General features: G+C 40.0%; 2 protein-coding genes across 4 annotated transcripts in view; both read right to left on the reverse strand.

The window, feature by feature from the left end:
- The window catches only part of LOC134617384 (microtubule cross-linking factor 1), a 79258-nt gene extending 71592 nt beyond the window's left edge, over nucleotides 1-7666 (reverse strand). For all 3 annotated transcript variants that reach the window (XM_063462607.1, XM_063462608.1, XM_063462609.1), the window contains exons 1-3: nucleotides 6329-7666; nucleotides 1330-1554; nucleotides 455-613 (exon numbers count right to left, since the gene is read on the reverse strand). In XM_063462607.1, the coding sequence (XP_063318677.1) occupies nucleotides 455-613; nucleotides 1330-1554; nucleotides 6329-7162 (1218 nt within the window). In that variant the 5' untranslated portion in view covers nucleotides 7163-7666. The remainder of the gene's footprint in view (nucleotides 1-454; nucleotides 614-1329; nucleotides 1555-6328) is intronic.
- A 293-nt stretch (nucleotides 7667-7959) lies between these two features.
- Nucleotides 7960-19908, reverse strand: rab12 (RAB12, member RAS oncogene family). Its single transcript, XM_063462708.1, has 6 exons — nucleotides 19522-19908; nucleotides 18333-18393; nucleotides 13345-13483; nucleotides 12849-12938; nucleotides 12231-12335; nucleotides 7960-11050 (listed from the first exon to the last, which is right to left on the reverse strand). Exons 1-6 carry the CDS (start codon nucleotides 19748-19750, stop codon nucleotides 10943-10945), a joined length of 732 nt encoding a protein of 243 aa, XP_063318778.1. The 5' UTR covers nucleotides 19751-19908; the 3' UTR covers nucleotides 7960-10942.
- Between the last annotated feature and the right edge of the window lie 728 nt (nucleotides 19909-20636).

The raw sequence follows: 20636 nt of genomic DNA on the forward strand, positions 1-20636 counted from the left end.
AAGGTCAAAATGTCTAAACTAAGAGAAGAACGAGAAGCAAGCATCTGGTTTTGACAAGCTCTTTCGTTGTTTATTGTTATGAAGTGAATAAAAATGTTGGCTAAAAGAAGTTGCTGAACCTCTTTCCTAACGCACAATTATGGGAAACAACTTGTTCACACACCTGAGCTGTGAGTGGGAGGGGTTTTTTAGCCTTATTTTTGAGTAATACAGCGAAAGTAACGTGTTCAGACAGCCTGATGCGAGTGTTTGAGAAAATATTCTGCACTTAAAGGCAAAATTTGACTGCAGTGACCCTCCTGCTGATCAGGTCAGTGATCACCATTCATCTCAAATATGGTCACACTAACCAAAATTCCTCCTTGTTTATATGTGGAAATCCATATTTACAGGCTGTTAATTTACAGCAAAGACACACACTAAACTCTCAACTACTGCATTGTTATTCTCTGACCTCTTTGGTCCTCTCCAGCTCGTTGGCCAGTGCCTGTTTGGCGATCTCCACTTCGATGATCTTTTGTCTGAGCAGCTCGTTCTCGTCCTCAGCTCTGCTGCGTTTGTCCTCCACGATCTCCAGCTCGTTGTGCAAACGTACCGATACATCTTTGGCCACCTAAGGTCACACGGTCCCAAAAAGTTCAAACATAATGCACGTGTTAATGTTAATTAAGGTACTCCTCTACTGACTTACATCCTAACACATCCACACACGTTTTATTATATAATTTGCTGCCCTATAGGAAAAACTTTCTTTATCATTGCTACTATTAAACTGACAGATTAGTTGATAATGACAATGATTATTAGTTTCTCTCTTAAATCAATCTTGTGACACTATCAGTCATTGAACTATTTCAGTTTCCACTTGGACTTCTTGGACTCAGTTCTCACCCTCTAGGGAGGTGCAGGTCCACAGTGAAAATAATGAAGCGAAGCTAAGCTAAGGTATATGGGGTTTTTTGGTAAAACAAACACTGACCTTTAAGTAAAATTAAATGTTGTGCTTTTTTATTGCTATTGATTGATTAAAAATATAGAGCTTGAGGATTGAACTTTTTTCAGCTTCCCAAATTTTAAAATGCCAGAAAAAGAAAGACTGGCTTAGAGTCATAATGTTGCCACACTAAAAAGATGCTGTGAAGAAACTTACAGCTCAAATTATTAATTATCCTAAAGATAAAAATCTCTGATTTTAGGATTCTTCATAACATTGCCATTATGTGTGAACACATGCAATACTTTGGCATGACAGAGGGTCAGTGTAAAAGTGTTGAGTGATGACAAGTGTTATTGCGGTCACTGACAAATTACACAGATAAGCTCGCAGACCTTCAGATCCTGCTCCAGACTACGCAGCAGCTCTCCGTCCACATGTCCGGTCTGAGCAACCCGTAGGCTCTTCTGCTCTGCCTTTCGCAGGCGGTATTGCAGGATTCGGCAGTTTTTATTAGAGCGGTCCAGTTCCCTCCGCAGCTCCTGTACCTGGTAGACCTCCTCCTCCAGATAGCTGTCGCGCACCTCCTCCATCTCAGCCCGCAGCTCGTCCACTTCATCCTGAGAAAGATGGAAAGCAGAGGCCGACTATGTTAATAATGCACATTAATAATACTGATATGATTTGAGTGCTCATTTAGAGTAGAAAAGCAGAAAAACGCTATATGAATACCGATCCATTCACCATTTACCAGATGCTTGCTTTTACTGAATTAAAATGCCAAAAAGCACCAAAAATCACTTTGAAAGAAAAAAAAAATACCTTTGATGTTTCTTTCCAGAAATTATAATCTGGTTACTTAAAAGAAAAAAAAAAACAAAAACAAAAATGCCTCTCATGGTTTGTTATGGGACTGGCATGGTGGTTTGGTGGCTAGCACCAACACCTCACAGCAAGAAGGTCCTGAGTTAGGATCCAGCTCAGGCCAGCTGGGGCTTTTTGTGTGGAGCATGCATGTTCTCCCTGGGTACTCCCGCTTCCTCCCACAGTCCAAAGACATGCATGGTGATTCTAAATTGGCCATGCATGTTTGTTTGTCTCTATGCGTACAGGCTGGTGCTGTATCCAGGGTGTACCCCGTCTCACACCCTGTGACAGCTGGAACAGGCTCCAGCACAACTGCAATGCTGAATCGGAAAGTTAGACGTACTCCTGAGTTTCTAAAAAAAAAAAAAAAAATTCTGACAGACAAAATAATCTGTTTCAGATGCTCTACAGTTATATTGATGTTTTTATTTGTGAAAAAGTTTTTGCAGATAATTCCAATTCCTCAAAAATCCTCTTACACTGATTCCAAATTGTATCCATTATTTCATTTTCTTAATCACTTATCCTATTCAGGGTCGGAGGGGAGCTATCCCACCTGTGATGGGGCTCCTGGACAGATTGCCATTGTATTGCAAGACTAACACATCAAGACAGACAATGATTTGCACTCATATTCACAAATACGACCACTTTAGAATAACTAATTAGCTGAACCTAGCATGCATGTCTATGGGAAGAAGCTGGAGAGAGCCCACACAGGCACAGTGAGAACATACAAAGTCCTCACCTAGAAGATGTGTATGAACCCAAGATTTCCATGATGTGAGGAACACAATAACTTCCATTTTAGCATGCGAGCAGCCTGCTATAAAGACCCAGCTTGACTCTGCATGACTGTCTGCTCAGCTGTGATGCTGCTCTGCTACATGTGCTGCAGACAGCGCCGAGTAAACCAGTTAGAGCGACTCCAGCAGACAAACAATATGATCAAACCCTTTAAAAACCAACCTAAAGCTCTTTTTCTGCATCATTTTGTTAAACCAGTACCAGACAACATGCACGCCAATAGGAGTACATCTGCGATACAGCAATAAATACATAAATCTGGCACAAGTTATGACGCTGAAATATAAAACTACAGATCTAAGCTCCTCTACATTATATAACACACATTAAACCTGCAATATGCTGACAGTATTGTATTATCCAGAGGAGGGACTAGAGTTTGAGATTTATCCTACACAGTGGCAAACAAAAGACTATGGGGGAATTTTTTAAATTGTCTCAAAATATTGTATTTTTGTTGACTATAAATTAACCAGCAACACATGTAAGAAAATTGCAAAATATTCAGCCTCAGATGAGCAAGAAAATACTATTAAATTTCAAAGCATTCTTTAAGCTAGATTTTAATAATAAGTCATTTTTCCCCCTCAGACGGCATTTCAGAACAAAATAAGAGATTTCATCTTCTTGGACTTAAAAAAAAAAAAAAGAAAAGAAAGAAAGTTCAGACAAGACAGCTGAAATATCAAATTAGAGAATGGTCACGAAAAATAATTTGGTTTATTTTTCTGTTGACCAGAGTCTTGGAGTAATAAAAACATAAGTGGAACACTTGACAAAACCATCAATGAAAATGAAAATTGTTGGTTCTTCTTATTACTCTACTAAAAGACGACGTTTTACAGCTACATTTATTTTAGTCCTAAACTATCAATTTTAAATGGTGTGTGATACAAAAATATAAGAAAGGCGATACAGTATGCGGTAATATACGGTGGTAGATTACACTAATACTTTTATATGATTACATGAGTTCCAGTAATGCAGGTACTCTTAGGGCTGATGATGTAACATTACTAGTTGGTTCTAAGCATCTTATCTTTGGATTGGATGCATTCATATTCTCCAGCTCCTATCAACGCAACATTGCAGTCTGAAAAAAGGGAGATTTATCTGCAGTACCGAGGCACTACTGAGGTTTGTTTGGTGACCACTGAGTTTGCCTCCCATCTCGACGAATCAGTTTGTTCTGTAGATTTCCCCTGAGACGTTTCGTCCTAGGACTTAACCGCCACTAGATGAAAAGACAATTGGACGGAGAAAAAAAGAGAGGGAGGGGATGAGTATGTCAATTAATGAAAACTAAATCTATCCTCATTTGGATTGGAAAAGCACACAGTCCATTGTTATACAAGGAGGGCCCCGGAGGAAGCAGCTAATGACCTCGTATGGGGGTCAAACCAATCGATGGCCTGGTTAAAAGAGTCAGAGGCAAGGCAACATCCTGGGAGCAGGTGTATAATCGCTGATGTTTATGAAGGGTGTGCGTGCTGGGTCACCAGCACTACTTATTCCTCTCTTTGAAGGGTGGTTATTTTGAATTATCAGCTGCTTTAAGAAAGCTGGAGATGTTTGTTCGGACTGTATTCACGATCAGTGAAGACCTGGACCAGATGATTTTACGATCAGTTTACCTGCCAATTATTTTATTTGTAATCTATTCATTGTTCAGTCCAGAAAGCTGGAGACATATTTAAACATTGACTACCATCATTTTTAGCATGCTTTGTCAAATCAGTAATCCAGAACACTAATGTAATCGATTTACATAAAAGTTAACATGAAGCGAAATAGACAGGAAATTTTATGATAATCAATGAATATATAATTTCATTCTATATAAGGTTTAAAAAGCGAGTGGAACTAAAACAATAAGACAACTGATTGATTGACTGACAGACCAAACAAACAGCAACAACACTGATTTTTCATGATCTTAAAGTTGAAATTTTAGTAAATTTTTAAAAGAAAAATAACTGTATTTTTATACTATATAAAAAGGTACATTTTTATATGCTTATAAACATTTGAAATACTTATGGATGGGGCTGAAAGTAATTTTGATAGACTAATAATACCAAACAAGTAATCTATCTTTCCAGAAGTGCCAATCAGATAATTAAATAATAATCATCATAATAAGATAATCTATAAAAGGTTCCAGCTATTCTTCTTCTCATAACGGATATATTTTATAATTAACTTTGAATTTTTTTTTATTTTTTTTTTAAAACCTCATAAAAAGGTTTTTAAAAAAATATTATTTTTAATCTTGTCAACTTTCCAAAATCAAATAATATTAAACAGGTTAGAAAAACAGCAAACCTCCACATTTATGCTTGAAAAACAACAATCAGATCGCTTGCTGATTAATTTGCTCTTAATTAACAATTAATCACTGCAGCTCTAATAAATAAAAAACAACTCCTTTGTCTTTTGGTAGTAATGTAATGTTGTCATGTATACAAGTACCGTATAAACAGACAGATTTGATCAAATATCGCTCCCCTATATCTCCCCTGTCTCCCTTCACCCCAATCAAAACTGCCAAACCATCAGAAATAATAAATTCCCAAGATTCCCAAGAAAAATAAATATGTTGAACTTTTTTTCCATGAGGATAAGACGCAGCAGAGATGAGGGCTCCCATACATTTTTGGACCATGGGGCTGGGGGGTCGTAAAGGACCTCAGAGACCCAGCTGGCAGGCTGACAGCCAAGCAGGAGGGTGTTTGAACCCTGCACACATGGGACATCTGACTGTTATCAAGTCCTGTGGGATAAAGCCATTACAGCGGGAGCCAGTAAAGCTGATTAACTCTCTTGTGTCTCCACCGAGCCAGAGAGAGACGCAGACATGCGTGATCAACTTTGAAATAATACTCTCATCAGTAACATGCAAATAAACATTGAATTTAAAAAAAAAAAAAAAGCTGCAAGAGTGTATGCCGCATTAACTGTTTGCCTCCCCCTCCCCAAATTATGTGGATAACCTACTTAAAGGGGGGGAGGGGGATTCTGCGTATAAACAAGTCCACTGAAGTGGCAAACAAAGCATAAGCAAAGCAAACGTACACCCTCTTAAAAGTTCGGGTTTCTTTTTTTTTCTTTTTTTTTAAAGGAAGAAGAAAACTCTGGGTTAGACCAACACACACATGCATTCGTTTGTCATTCACTTATGTTATGAACACAGCTCCAAAACGTTAAGAAATAGCAGAAATAAGATCTGCACCGCATCTGATTACAGTCTGTTCACATCATTACGCGCACACACAGATGTACTTATGTATGCCCCAAATGCAACAGAGTGGAAAATGGATGTTGAGACTTTCTGTCAAAACAGACTTTGGTGATTTGACAACAACAATATGAAACACCTAAATTTTAAAGGGCATACTAGATAAAAACCACTATCAACGTAATCCTATTGATAAAGGTCAAACCAGCAGGGAATCCCGGGAAGGTTAAAAAAATATGAGTGATGACATGATGAATGGAGAGCGGGGATTTCGTGGGGATGACAGCTGTCCATCATGGGGAAATGTCTTAGGATTGTAATTATGCTTTCAATTAGTGAGCAGGTGGAAGTTCAAGGACACTTAAAAAGAACCCATAGATGTCCTGTGACGGGACCGATTTTGATTGGATAGCTGCTCTGGATGAAATGCACACACAAAAACAGTGATTTTTCTGTAACTTGTTGAAATCAGGCTGTCATACCTTGAGGTAGTCGTTTTCCGATCTCAAGTCCTCAATTTCCCGTAGCAGGTCCTCCTCGGTTGCATGCTTGGTGTTTGGCAGTTTGGATTGTGCGCTTGCTGAGGGTTTCTCCTGCTTGTGTTTCTCTCCGTGCGAGCCCGGAGCGAGCTGAGCCTGAGACATGCTTCCCTTGGCGGCGGAAGCCTCGGTTGTGTGCGGCGGGGCAGCAGCTGTGGATCCGGTAGCTTCTGCTCCCAGCTGATCCCGGTCACTGGAGCCGGTACCAGACTCGGCGTCGCTACTAGCGGCTGGTGCCAGCCTCTGCTCATCCGACAGCGGCTCGGACGGGCAGTCTGACAGGTCTGAGCTGCTGTCGGTCTGGCTGACTCGGCCGAGAGGCGCTCCGGTCGGTACCCGGATCGGGGATCCATGGCTGAGAGGGCCTGGGGAACCGGAGGCTAGTTTTCCCTTCTTGCCTTTGGCGAGGATCGGACTGCTGGTGCAGTCCGGCTTGATGCTGGCGGGTTTGGGCTCAGCTGTGGCATGCTGTGGCACCTTGGTGGGCTTTTTCGCGACGGCAGACTTGGTGTTACTTTTGGCCGTGGCTGCTTTCTCCTTGGCTCCGGCTGGGGTGCGTCTGGAGCTGCGGTTCAGGTGGGCTAAGGACACTGTGGCAGACTGCTGCTGCTTGCTTAGTTTGGGGGATTTCGGTACGATGGCAGGTGGTTTGGCGCCGCGGGTGTGCACGTCTTTCAGGAAAGGTCTGGCCGGTGAAGGCGCTCGGTTCAGTCGCTTCTTCTCCAACTGGTGGTTCTGCGGTTTGGTGTCGCTGCCAGAGCCATTGGAGCTCTCCATTATACACCGACACCGGCAGCAGGAGGCTGATGACGGAAACGATCAATCCACAGCGCCGCGGAAAACCTCTGACATGCGAAAGCAGAATAACAGCCAGGTTTCTCTACCTTCTTCTTCTCCGTCGTCGGGTTGGAGATGCGCATCCTGCGCTGCGCTGGGTGTTTGTATGATTACTCCATCCTGAGTGTGTTCACCAGGGTGTCATTGTAGTCCCCTTTGGAGGAAACGCTGCAATAAACAGGGATTACTGGGACGGATGGGATGACAGACAGGTTGCATCTGCAGACAGGCTTGTAAGACTCAAGTTGGAAAGAAAGGATTAAGTCGGAGTCACACACGCCTCTTCTCCTCTTACACACTCCAGGTTTCCCCTCCTCTTTTCCACCGGGCTCGGTATGTTAGACCCCAGTGTCTCTTACCCCTTCTCACTCCTTCCAATCTGACATCAAAAATCTGCAATCGCTGCGGCGAGGCACGACGCCCGTGATTTTCTCCTGGGCGCATGCGCCGCTGCTGCTGCTTCACAAGCACCCAAGCACACCCCTTGTTTTCTCCGGGACCAGGCGGGACCAGGTCTGACACGCTCTGGTGCGCATGTCCTAATGGCACGCACACTATTGGCTATTGAACACCTTCACGCGAGGAGCAAAGATGACCAATAAGTCTCCACGTTTATAATACTTAGTATTAAGTAAAACATCACTTTTTATAGCATCTTGGACGACATTTGGAAGTTCCCAGACCCAAAATTTAACAGAACAGAGACAGTCAAATAAATCAAGACCATAATCTGGTAATAAATATAGACATCTTTAATTGTATTTCATTAGTTCAAGAATGCCACAAGTTATAAATACCATAAATCTGCTTTAAACATGCCAAAACCTCTCAAAAACAGGTTTAATACAAAGTACAGTCTTCCATCTTAAAAGATACACATTTCAAACAAAAGCACTTTTTTAATGTATATTTTAAACACTGAGTAGTAAAGTAAGGCTTGAGCTATTAAAACAGAGACCACAGGGTTAGTGTGAAATGCAAAAAGTCAAAGGAAGAGGGACAAATCAAATGTTTCCTTCCAAAAAACTCAAGAAATCCTCAGCTAACGTTTCAAAACACAACCTTTAAAACCCCAAATTTTCTGATAATTTTTATTCAAAGGTCGTTTTGCTGGCTGATGGTCTTATTGCAAGATGTGCTTGGATGACGGAGACGGTGTCATTAGCAAAGGCATCGCATTTTCAACATCTCCGTTTTGGGATGAACGTTTTCATTTGTTAGAATACATAATGTGCCATTTTATTACCACAAAAGCTCGACTTTAACATAAAAATTCAATCTAAAAAACAACAACAAAACAAGAAAAAATTAACTAAAGTCATTCCTTTTGAATCGGTTCACTTGAGCAGTTTTCCTCACCCTCAGACTTGAGCTTTTACTGCAACATCTAACGAAACACAAACACAGCGCTACACTTGAAGTCATTTAGGAAACAAAGACGGAAGAATTAAAGTGGACCTATTATGCTTCTCCACATCTCAATCAGTCACATTGTGGTGATGCTTGCTCAGAAATTGAACTGACTCAAATTTTTAAATCAGTGTATGTGCAATGAGTCAAGTTTAGGCTTCAGACTGCTCTGAATATTCACTTTCAGACAGTTTAAAAAAAACAACAACACGGTTTTATTGCTGAGATTTGAATGTGACCGGACCAAAGAAGTGCAATATCTTGTTTTTGAGATATTACACAGAAACTTCACCCATCTGCCATTCAAGTGTTGTGAATGTGATGGGCAACCAATCAGAATATTTTTGGATTAAAGCAGGGGTGTCAAACATGAAGCCTGAGGCCCAGAATCGGCCAGGGAAAGACTTCCATCCAGCCCAATGGACGGCTTTGGAACATCTTAAGGTTCCTATGAAGGTTTCTATGATTTGAATGAATAAATTATGTTTTTTCTGTTATTTTACATATTTATTTATTTATGCTGACAGATTTAATTCACTTACTGCAAAATGTCTTCATCGTGTATGATGTACTGTTGACACTTGTTTTTCTTAGATTAAATGGGATTAAAGGTGTAGTTAAACATCTTTACACTGATGGAGAGAGGAGTTTTGCTGGTCAGGCACACTTCAAACCAAAGTGGGCAGTATGTGGCCCACCATGTAAAATTAGTTTGACATCCCAGGCTCAAAGTGAGGGGTATGGGAGCTTAAACGACTTGTTTCAGACGATGGATTAACAGAGGGTCTTCAGTGAAGCCCAGTATAAGTGAATCATGCAAAGCTACTCTAGTAGAGTCCAAGAATACAAATATGAAAATAGCATAATAGGTCCCCTTTAAAGGATTTAATCATACACAGGAAGGCTTAGATTATATGCACTGCCTAGTATTTCTGAAAATGTGGAAGTAACAGATAATCCACAAACTGGTCCGTAACAAACTGCCAAATCAAAATCAAAAGAAAAAAATGCAAATGATCATTTTAAGCATTTTTTTTTAAAAAGAACTCAAAGCCAATCGAGCCGCTAGCACAACAGATAGGAACCGACCAAAGATTCCTGAGTCATTCAAATACTAATCAAACCTTCCTGCATTTTTCCCTCCAAAAGGGAAACACGTTTTTGTCTCTAACCTGTATCTGAATTCAAAGGAAAAGACAAAGCACAAATATTAGTAACAAAAACACAACAAAGGCTGACCCACATATGCCAGTGTACTATCTGCTCTGATATACCGGCCACAAACACAGGGAGAATTCCCTTGTACAAAGACAAATCCCTCAAAGACTACACTACCCATCTCTCCTTGCGTCCCGATCGGGTGTGGAAGAGTTCCGAGCGGCAGTGCCAAGGCCAGATCGATCTTTATTAGTGCTAAACTACAAGTCGTGTACTTTCCTTTTCTGCATGTCAGCTTAACTAGCGAAGATGGATTGTAGTGCAAAACATTACAATTTATACACATTTGAAACGAGCTGTTCCAGCCATTTTAATACTATTAAGGCAAAGCAATATAAACTGATATGATATCACCACCACACAACCCCTGCTGCTGGCCACAACCACCTGCACCATGTCCAGTCATTACAGAAACACACTATATTTACACAGTGTGCTTTTGTTTACCTTGAGCCACTTTGAAACCATACATATTAACGAGCACACAAAAGTACACTAAAACTATGTACCTGCAGCCTCAAGAGTTTAAACTAAGCAGGGAAGCCGTGAGATGTTGTCATCCCTTTTCTGTGAGCTAGTAAATGCAGAGATAACAGACCCAACTCAGACAATGTTAAACTTGGTGTGATGATAAAGGACTACCGGAACCAAACAAGTTGTAAGGCCCTCAGTAATGGCCCTCCTCAAAAACAAAGCAAAAAAAAAAAAAAAGTGCAACTGCTACCAGAGGACTCTCTACCTGGAAGGCACCTGCGGGGCACAACTAGCCTAACCGTCTGAGCAATGAGGTAGTCTGGGTCAAGTGTTGACAGAAAGGTGGAAGGAAGTGGGTGATTCATCAGGCCTAAGTGTTAGTGTGAAGCAGGTCATAGTGTACAGTTACAAAACAGGAGAATAATCAAAGGAAGATAACACTGCTTGTTTAAAGAGTCCATGCATTTCAGCAGCAGTCACCGATTCCAAAGTGCTGCTGTGTGCTGCCCCCCAGTGGCCAGATTGGTACTCTGCATGTATGAGCTGTGTGTGTGTGTATGTTTGTGTGTATGTTTGTGTGTGCGCGCGCATAGGTAGGGTGGGGGACCACTCCGACTCTCAGCAACAGCGCATGCGAGGAGGGGGCAACTCCGGTGGCACTTCCGGTTCAGGCTGCAGAGACAGGACACTGTTGGAAAGCTCCTTGTTGGGAACTTCCAGAGGCATCTGTTGGATCACAGACAAAGTGACATCAGCAGCCGCCAAACAGAGTCTGACAAGCAACACCATCGACAGATAGATTAAAACAACAACAACAACAACAACAACAACAAAAAGACTAAAGTAATAAAACAATAAGATGGAAAAGAATCAGATTCCTTTGACAATTTTCCTGTGAGTGTATTAAGCTAGTTTTTAAACAGCTCTTCCATCATCTAAGTAGGCGAAACAAGGCAAAAAGCAAACACGTGACAAGACAAATGTCAATTCAAATTTAATAGGCCACTAAGTGAAGGGTGCGTTTGCACAAGTCATTCCCACACATGTCCTGCAGCACCTAGCTTTAATGGACACTGAACAGCTGCAAACACAGACAAGTGATCACTCATGTTACAGTTCTCTGAAGTAGAGGTAATATGCAAATGCATATTTGGTGCTTTGTAGCATCTCTGCAGCAGAGTATGTATATATGTAGTGTGTTAAAAAAAAAAAAAAAAACACACACTACGTACGTACATAAGTGGAAAATATCACACCCGCATATAAATGAGAACACATATATCCAGCGCAGTCGGTCTTCAATGTTCCCATTCCCCAGTACAAAGTCTACATGATGCCCAGTTGAATCAATAATGAGAACAGTACAGATAATAAACCGGTGATCTGGAGTGGACGTCACATGTAATGACTCCTGCACTTTCTACCCAGGCAGCATCCTCTCCTGAACCTGAAAGAATACTTCCAGAGAGATCGCATTTGAAGCAAATCATCTCTTCTGTGTGCTACGATTGAAAAAGGGCACCTTCGCAAACATTAAGACATGAAGGCATGATTTTATGGACACTATCTGGAGTTCATGTGTGAAGACAGTCGGTTTGGTTCAGATCAAACAAATTTCGGATGTGTTCCATGCACTTTGGTTCCAAGCACACACCGGTGTAGCCTTTTTGGTGTATTAATGCACAACTGAGAAAGCAGATATAATATTAGTATGAATGGAAGAGCTGAAAAACAATAAAATCAATGTGATGATGTCAACTGTCAAGATAGTCATCTGTATCTGAAGGCATGAAATATGTTTAATGTTTACCCGTCTACTTTCATTCATAAAAACTCAGAGTGAACCAAAATTAACCAAACAATGGATACATTGTGTAAAATGTATTTCAGGCACATTTAACCTTACCTTGCTAAGAATGTCGTCCACAAGCTTCAGGAAGATTTCATCCACATTAAAATTATCCTTCGCACTAGCTTCGCAGAAGCGCATTCCACTTACTCGAGAGGCAAACTATAAAACAAGTGAAATAAAACAAGTCGGGGTTAGAGTCGGCATGGAAACCCAAACTCAATCCTCAGGAGCACAAATTAAACTGAAGAAAGCTCCAAACACTCTTCAAGTGCACAGCTGATTCACTGGCATATTATTAACTCAGTTTTTAGTATGAAGTACTTGCCTGTCAAACAATTTGCATTACTGATTTTTGGTTTGTTTTTTTGCTGTCAAATAATCTACTGTTTGGCCTGTTTTATCTAATCTTAGATGCTTAGATTATTCAGATTTGTAAAACACTGGTGGCTGCCAGTACAACCCCTCAGTGTCCTGGTAGTTCCACCAATGGTATCAATTTCAAAATCTTATGTCGCCTTTTTCTCAAGTTATTGGACTCACAAATTTGTGTGTCCAGCCCGCCTGCCCGGCTGGACAATGACAGTAACCCCATTAGCCTTTTGCAGCTGACCGGTAAAACCTGAAGGTGTGGTGCAGTAATAAGACGGTGAAGGACTTTGCTGTTGAACCCACCCTCTCTCCTTGTTGCCTGGAGATGATGCGATCAGTCTCACAGTCCAGCTTGTTCCCGACCAGCAGAAGCTCTGCTTCCTCTGAGGCGTACTGATGGTAAACAGACCAGAGCAGACACAAATCAGGAAATCACCAGCCTACCGTCTCACAAAAGTCAAATCAGATTACTGCAGTTAAATCTTCATCATATCATATCACAGGCAGGAACATTCACAGTAAAAAGGCACATATTCCCCACACATGGATTTTCAAATACTTATAGTATTATTCAGCACAAATCATTTGAACTGAGGGGCAACACCAAGGCCTAGTTTTTGATCAGTTCCAGTTGGAATTGGTCCCCTTTATAGAAAAAGGCAGAACTGTAGGATAAATATCATGGAATAAATGGATAAACTAAATTCATGTTTCATTTTATAAGAGAAAAGGGAGGAGTTGTAATAAAAAGAAAGAAAAACATAATACACACTCCCTGACATTTTGGACTTTAGTTTACCTTGTCAATCATTTTCATCCACTTGGGAAGGTCCTCAAAGGTCTCCTGTTTTGTGATATCATACACAAGCACAATTCCCTTGGCTCCTCTGTAGTATGCTGATGTGATGCTGTTGAACCTCTCCTGACCTGCGGTGTCCCTGAAAGAGATCACACATTATAAAAACTCAATCATGTGAGAACAGATTAACCCACAGTTTTTTGATTATGTTTTCCATTAATTCAATTTGATTAATAGATAACCATTTTTTCAAGATGATACATAAAAGTGTACGAACATGTAATTTCTGTGGTAATTTAGCAGAAATGTTACATCATAAATTCGTGTAAGAATTTGTCATTTTTTGAGATAGTAGACATACTATTGGCTTTAAAACACTGAATCACTGTCTAAAGCTTCACATCGTCATCTATTAAACTAAACAGAAAAACACACCACTGAAGAGTTTTGTTCCAAAATGTCACTTTTAGACTTTGAAAGAAGATGAGATAAAGTCAATATTAGCAATGTAACTGTAGCAATATTAGCTATTACGGGTTATTAAATACGCATGCACTTTATCATGACTGTGTTGCATTTTCAGAAGGCAACTCTTCAGTTTCATATTTAATTTGAAATATGACCACACTCGGCTGATCATCCGAGTCTGGACTGGCAGCATGACAAGCAGTTTGAGCCACACTCACAGTGCAGTGTTACTGTACCTCCAGCCAGATAGTCTCTCCCTTTCCCCCTGTGAGTCACAGTCAGGCTTATGAGCAGAAGAGCAGACAGAGACAGCAGCACAATGGCAGGGTTAGGTAAGGTTGGGCGCGGCAGTGTTGGAGCTTGATGTGAGCAGTGCAACATGAGAAACATACACACAGTGATACTCCTTGTCTGACAGGTGGAGGACAGGCAGAGGTGTGAAGGGAGGATGTGCTGCGGTGATGGTGGATGGGAGCAAGACAGATATGTATGGAAATAAGAGATAGTGCTCCCACATTTTAACCAAGCATCGTCACACGCTTGCATGTAATAAGTCTGTAGCTGAAGCAGCTCTTCAGTTGTTGGACACCAAATGTTTTCAAAATGAAATTAGAGCCTAACTGAAGTCACAAGACGGCAACAGGATAACAGTATCAAATAACATCTTGTCACTAATTGACTGAGATATGAGACAATATGAGACTGATTTAAGATTTCACTGCATACATCTGTGATTTCTGCAAAGAGCACATTACATTTAGCCATTTAGTGCGAGTATTAAGCTGCAACAGCACAGTATGTAATGTTTGTAAAGTCACTGTATGGTTAAAGCTAATTATTCACTGACACTAAACACTGTCTAATATGTACCACTAACTGACTGATAATGCTATTACTAATTATTTTATTAACAAACAGGGATGTAACAAACCTCCAAATCTATAGTTTTGGTTCATGCTTCAGTTTTCCTTTAGAGCAGATAAACAACAAAAAGCTGGAATAACCACCAACCTCAGAACTCCACCACGAAGCAGCATTTGGTGCTTAAGTGACTTCAGGCTTAACCCTGGGTTTTCAGTTTTACATCGCCATGGTAACTAATACACGTACGCACACGTAACCTGCGCCATAGTAGATCACGTCCAAGACAAAAGGTCAGCATAAAACCTAGCGACCAAGCAATTGTCTGGAAAAGCCCTTGCACCTCAGTGTGCAGATAGTAAGAGGATCTACAGTTTTTATTCAGAGTACACAAATCCTTACAGATACTTTTAGTCCTCGCTCGTTTGCTTGCTTCCATTTACCTTTATTATAAGCCTGAAGCCTTGTAATATTAACTTTACATGCAATTTGCATTTTTCCCTAATATAATTTGGTCTTCTGGTTGTTTTTTTTAAATACATTGGAATATAGTATTACTGTCATTCTCTGGGTTGGCCATATGAAGCCAAATTTGTTTTTTCCTTGTGAATACAGTCAGTTTGACTGGAAAACCCAGAGTTGACTTGTCAAGTTGATAACAACCCTGGTGGATTGCCTGTGTTAGGGTACGATACAATTTTGCAGGCATTTGCATTACGTGAGGAAAATAAAGTCTTCTGCTACAGTAAGCCCAACTATTAGAAAAACCTAATGAAGTGTAGTCTGCATTACATTTCTTATATTTATTAGTACCAGGATCTGTTGATATAACTATTTCAATCTGGGCATGTCACCAAGGACCTTCATCAGAAAATATTTTGAACACATAAGGTCATACTGTCCTTACTAACCACAAAGAGCTGCTGGTGTACTGGCCAAGGTGAGACCTCATGGACGTCACTCTCAACCACTGATAATAAAGTACACTCACTGCAACCCACTGATGGGGTCTGGATAGAATCACTACTATGCTAAGAATAGCATTTGCTCTGTTTTGGTTTTACCATTTTAACCACACAACTATTATAACATTTTAATTAGGAGGAGGAGGTTCTAAGCATTTTTTCATCCCCCATGTGTTTATAGGCCACAAGTGCATGTCATTAACTTTTTGTCTACTCTCCTCTGTAGTTAGTGTTAACTCTTGACTATTGTGCATGGTCTTTCTTTGCTTTCCTTTTTTTGCCTTCTTTTACCCTTTACCCCTAGATTGGTGATAGTAGATGACCCTGAGCTCCTGTTAAAAGGGAGGTTTTTCCCTCCCATCATCAACAAGTGCTTGGTTAATAGGGGATCATTTAAAAGATAGTCTCACTACCTTACTATATAACATTGAAACAACTGTGGTTCTTAGTTGGTGCTACATAAATAAAACTGAAATAAATTGAGAAAAGAAGATTGTCGGTACTGGAAAATACTTTATTTGTTTCTGTTGATGGATTTCCAACCTGTCTACGGTGTACCCCGCCTCTCACCCTGTGATAGCTGGTATAGGCTCTAGCCCTCTAAACAGGATAAGTTAAAACAGGGATGCATGGCTGGTTGTTTTGTGGGGTAGTGCAGGAACAGATCATGCAGGAGCTTTGACAAATGACACCCACTCAGTGTAAATTCACAAGACAATTTCCTGCTTTATTCTCACATGGTTTCTCAGTTCTCCTAGGTCAGATCTGACAGATTCAGACACGAATCCACTGAGTCTTGACTACATAATTTCACAGCTCATAGGTACAACTAGTGCTGGGCGATATGGAAAAAATATTTATCACGATATGAATTCTTTTATATCACGATAACGATATATATCACGATATACCACCTGACCTGTGGTCATCTGGAAAGTATGCAGTCTGTAAACAGCGAGTGGAGAGGGTGCAGTCTTTGTTTTGAGTTACCATAAAGCATGTCGCAAATCCGGGTGCACGTACAGCAGCACCATGTCGCAAAACCACAAGACGGAGTTTCTTTGCAAAAAATATCATTTTTTTATACTTTATTTTCTCTTGCATAAAGTTAAGAGTATGTATAGTGAGAAGACCACACTAATATATTTGCCACAGGCTATTTAACCCTTTAAGACCTACCATAGAACCAAGTCCGCCAGAGCTTATCTTTACATTTTACATGCTGTAGTGCCATTTGTGGGAGCATTTCAAGTTGCTATACATCAATACAACCGTTATAGCCCAAATTTTAATAATGTGTATGCATTAAGTCCATAGTAACTACATAAATTGCAAAAAAGTGCAATAAACTACAAAAAAATTGAAAATCGTTTTTGTTTTGTTTTTTACATATATTTCTAGTTAGAGAAATTTAAGAGGCTTATCCCTCAAAACTGTAAATACAAAAAAGTTGCACAAAATAGTTTCCAACCACGAGAAATTTATTTTGAGTGTCTTCATAGTTTTATTTTTGATTTACACTAATTTTTATATACTACAGGAAAAATGAAAATAAATAAATGCAAATTTGCAAGAACACAGCATGTGCATCAAAATAAACTACTTACAACAGTGTAATTTGACTTCTAAGCATCCCAGAAACGATACAGAAGAGCATAAAGTCAAACATGACTTTTAAAAACACCAACATAGGCTTTGAAGCTAAAAAACTACATTTTCCGCGAAAATGACGTCACTTCCGGTTTCGGGCAGGTAATGGAGGACATGCGATAGTTGTGCTGACTTATATTCCAAGTAGGAAGTGTTATGAACAGCTGATCGGATCGGCAAAGCCTGTTTCTGGAATATTATGTTTTTGTTGCTGCAAGTCTGGAATATTATGTCTTTGTTACTGGAAGTGCTTTTTATGCAATTTTTGCAAAGCTATATGTGGAAGGAAACCGTGACCTAGGGCAAGCTAATGGAATAAGATGTAAGTACAACTCCTACTGTTTCATATGCAAAAAAGAAAAATAAAATTATTGCGCTACCTTACGTGGTTCCAGTTCTACAGGGATTTAAAAATAGTTAGGGAAAACGGAGTGTGCCTGCTCCGACCGGTTGTAAACGATTAATGATATATTTTATGTAATAATTTATAAAATTAGGGTTAGAAACGATAGAAACGATAGAAGACAAATGGCACGATAGACACTTTTCTATCGTCCACACGATATATATCGTCATATCGCCCAGCACTAGGTACAACCTTTAGGAAAGTAGAACCATTTATGTTTTTAGATAGCCAAGTTAGGTCAAATGCATTCACACAAATCTAGTAGTAACAGCTTAGTTGTTAGGCGAAAAGAGCACACCAGCACCTGCAGATACTCAAGATATCAGTAAAGAAATAGTAATGAGATATTCCTAGTAACAACAGCAGTACCTGATATAAACAAGCAATCTGAAACCTCAGACAACATGGTGAGTAATGATGATGTTGTTTACATGATGATGTTTACTAGTAAGATTCCCAGTGGAGACACTGGGAATCTGTACAACATGTTGACATGGAGAAACATGCAAGAAACACAGCTGGAATACACCCAGTAAGCCAAACAGCAGCTTTTGTTAGTGAAGCCTGCATGCTGATAGGACGGACAGAGAGACAGAGGACATGCAACAGGCAGGAAAGTAAAGGAACTGCTCACTTACCATATCTGTAGTCTAATCTTCTTCCCTCTCAGCTCAACCGTCTTGATTTTGAAGTCAACTCCTATGAGGGAACCAAAACATGTGAACAGAGGCAAATATCAGCAATTCCTTTGTTGCTTTGCCTTTATGTTTAGCTAAATGGCTAACACGGTATCCAGTTAAGTTCAAGATTTTGCCCACAAGTTCTAGTGTTAGTATATTTAATAGATGTGGAGCACTCACTGAGTCATCCACAAAACAATACAAGCCACATTGCATCACCCAGCTCGTCTGAGGCAACTTTTTCAGACAGGCTGGGAGACTGTAAAACTATTCCCTCTGTGGTACCTAATCAAAGAAGCATGTTATTAGTGACACATCTCACACAACTTATGAGCTGTGTCAGGGAATGACAGGGCACAAAATGGAGCTCTGCTATAGCAGCTGCTTCTTTTAGACTATTTTGGGACTGGACACTATGGCTGGCTGCCGGACTGGTCATAGGACTGTTTACCCAGCTGAATGTATAAACAGATCTCATGTGTATTTTTAATCTGCAAACATGACTGGCAATTTGTCACAAGGCAATCTCGTGTTCAGTAAGTAAACATACCAGGGGTCAAATAATCAAATAATTAAAGAATGTGCTTTTATGTAGAAATATGCAACATGTTAGTTCTCTGTGTAGAGATACATCAGTAAAATCAAGGTGGTATTGGATAAGACTACTTCCTGGTTAACATAACCAAAACAGGGTTACTAGAAGTAAACATAGTAATTCAGACCCATAATACCTATAATATAATATTCTGCAAATATTATCAGAACAGTAATAAAGTACAATTATTCATTTGTAGTTAATTAATAAAAACGCTGTCCTTTAGCAGAAGTCTAAAATCTCTACACGCAAACGTTAAAAAAAGCTTAAGGAAGCCTAGTTCATGTGATTGAAGTCAAAGGAAATGCTATTGTTACTTCAGTCACCATAGTCAACTGGCTAAGATACTGTTATCAACATACCTAGCGGGCTACAGCTAGCATTAGAAATAAAGTTTAGTCGCTATGCAAGTGAACTTGGAGGATTTATGGTCACTGGGCGCACCCCAGGGTAGTTTAAGCATTTCTCCTCGAGTATTTAGCCGGAGCCGTTCTACATGTTGTAGAAAAGTTGTCAAAAAAACCTAAATCTTTTAATGCCTTCTGTCCTCACCTACGGTTGACTTGCAAGCTTCGCAGAAAGTGTCGTCGGTAAATCTTTCCATGAGACTTGTTTTACCAACACCACGAGAGCCAATAATGATAATCTGAAGTTTGAAATCAGCGGGTCTGGGAGGCATCTTCCTGCGGCGTGACTGAGCCCCCAGAGCGGGGGACGAGTTCGCGGAGCCCCCGCCGCCACCGCCGGCGGCCCTCCGTGGAATATCATACCTCGGATCCATCAGTAATCCCACATTTGTGACTATAAGACGAACAGACAAATAACCCTAACCGGTTACAGAAACAACACAAGCCGATATCTCTAACTTTCTTTTGTCTCTGATGAAGTTTGCGAAAGTTTGTCAGTCGCCGACAGTTGTTGTTGTTCAGCCATTAGAGACCGGGGCCATCGTGATGTCATTTCCGCTTCCGGTGGCTATGATTTCTATTTTTATAAATTTTATGAAATTATAAACAGAGACCGTTTAATCACTTGTAATCAGACTGAATTACTTTTACATGTTATTTTGATTTATTAAACGTTTTCATTAAAAGGCACCAAATATTAGGCCTGCATGTAGAGAGACATCCTCTTATTATAAGAGGATGTCAATTATATCAATTATAAAATTTCAGTGCATAGTCTGGTCCTTATTAGGTCTTACAATTGGGTAAATACAGCCTCAGAAGAATTACAAAACATGACATATTATACCATGTAATTATTTATTTAACAAAAATTAAGTCAAAATGTAGAGGTTACATGGTAAAAATAAGTACACCCTCCCTTCTCCCAAAACAATTAAGAGGGTAAGTAGAGGTCAGATCCTGATAATTAAATATCCTTGATTATTTAATCACCAGCAACTTTGAGCATTTCTATAAAAGCAGACGTTTTGGCAGTTTGCTAGTCTGGAGCATTCGGGTGTGTGTTAACACAATGCCAAGAAGGAAATACATCAGCATTGATCTTACAGAAATAATTGTTGCTTCCCATCAGTCTTGAAAAGGTTCTAAGTCCATATGAATTTCACTGAATTCCATCATTCTGCACTGAGAAAGATTATTAACAAGTGGAAAACATTGATATCAGTTGCCATTTTGTATTCGGAGTCGATGTCCAAGCAA

Source organism: Pelmatolapia mariae, linkage group LG18 (assembly GCF_036321145.2).
Source record: "Pelmatolapia mariae isolate MD_Pm_ZW linkage group LG18, Pm_UMD_F_2, whole genome shotgun sequence".
Lineage (NCBI taxonomy): Eukaryota > Metazoa > Chordata > Actinopteri > Cichliformes > Cichlidae > Pelmatolapia > Pelmatolapia mariae.

What these genes read in the sequence shown, in the direction of transcription:
- rab12 (XM_063462708.1), bottom strand. Translation starts at nt 19,750, where the DNA reads ATGGATCCGAGGTATGATATTCCACGGAGGGCCGCCGGCGGTGGCGGC. An exon ending in AAGATTAGACTACAGATATG is followed by an intron (nt 13,484 to 18,332) that starts GTAAGTGAGCAG and finishes GATCTCTTTCAG; the next exon opens with GGACACCGCAGGTCAGGAGA. An exon ending in TGGACGACATTCTTAGCAAG is followed by an intron (nt 11,051 to 12,230) that starts GTAAGGTTAAAT and finishes GTGATCCAACAG; the next exon opens with ATGCCTCTGGAAGTTCCCAA.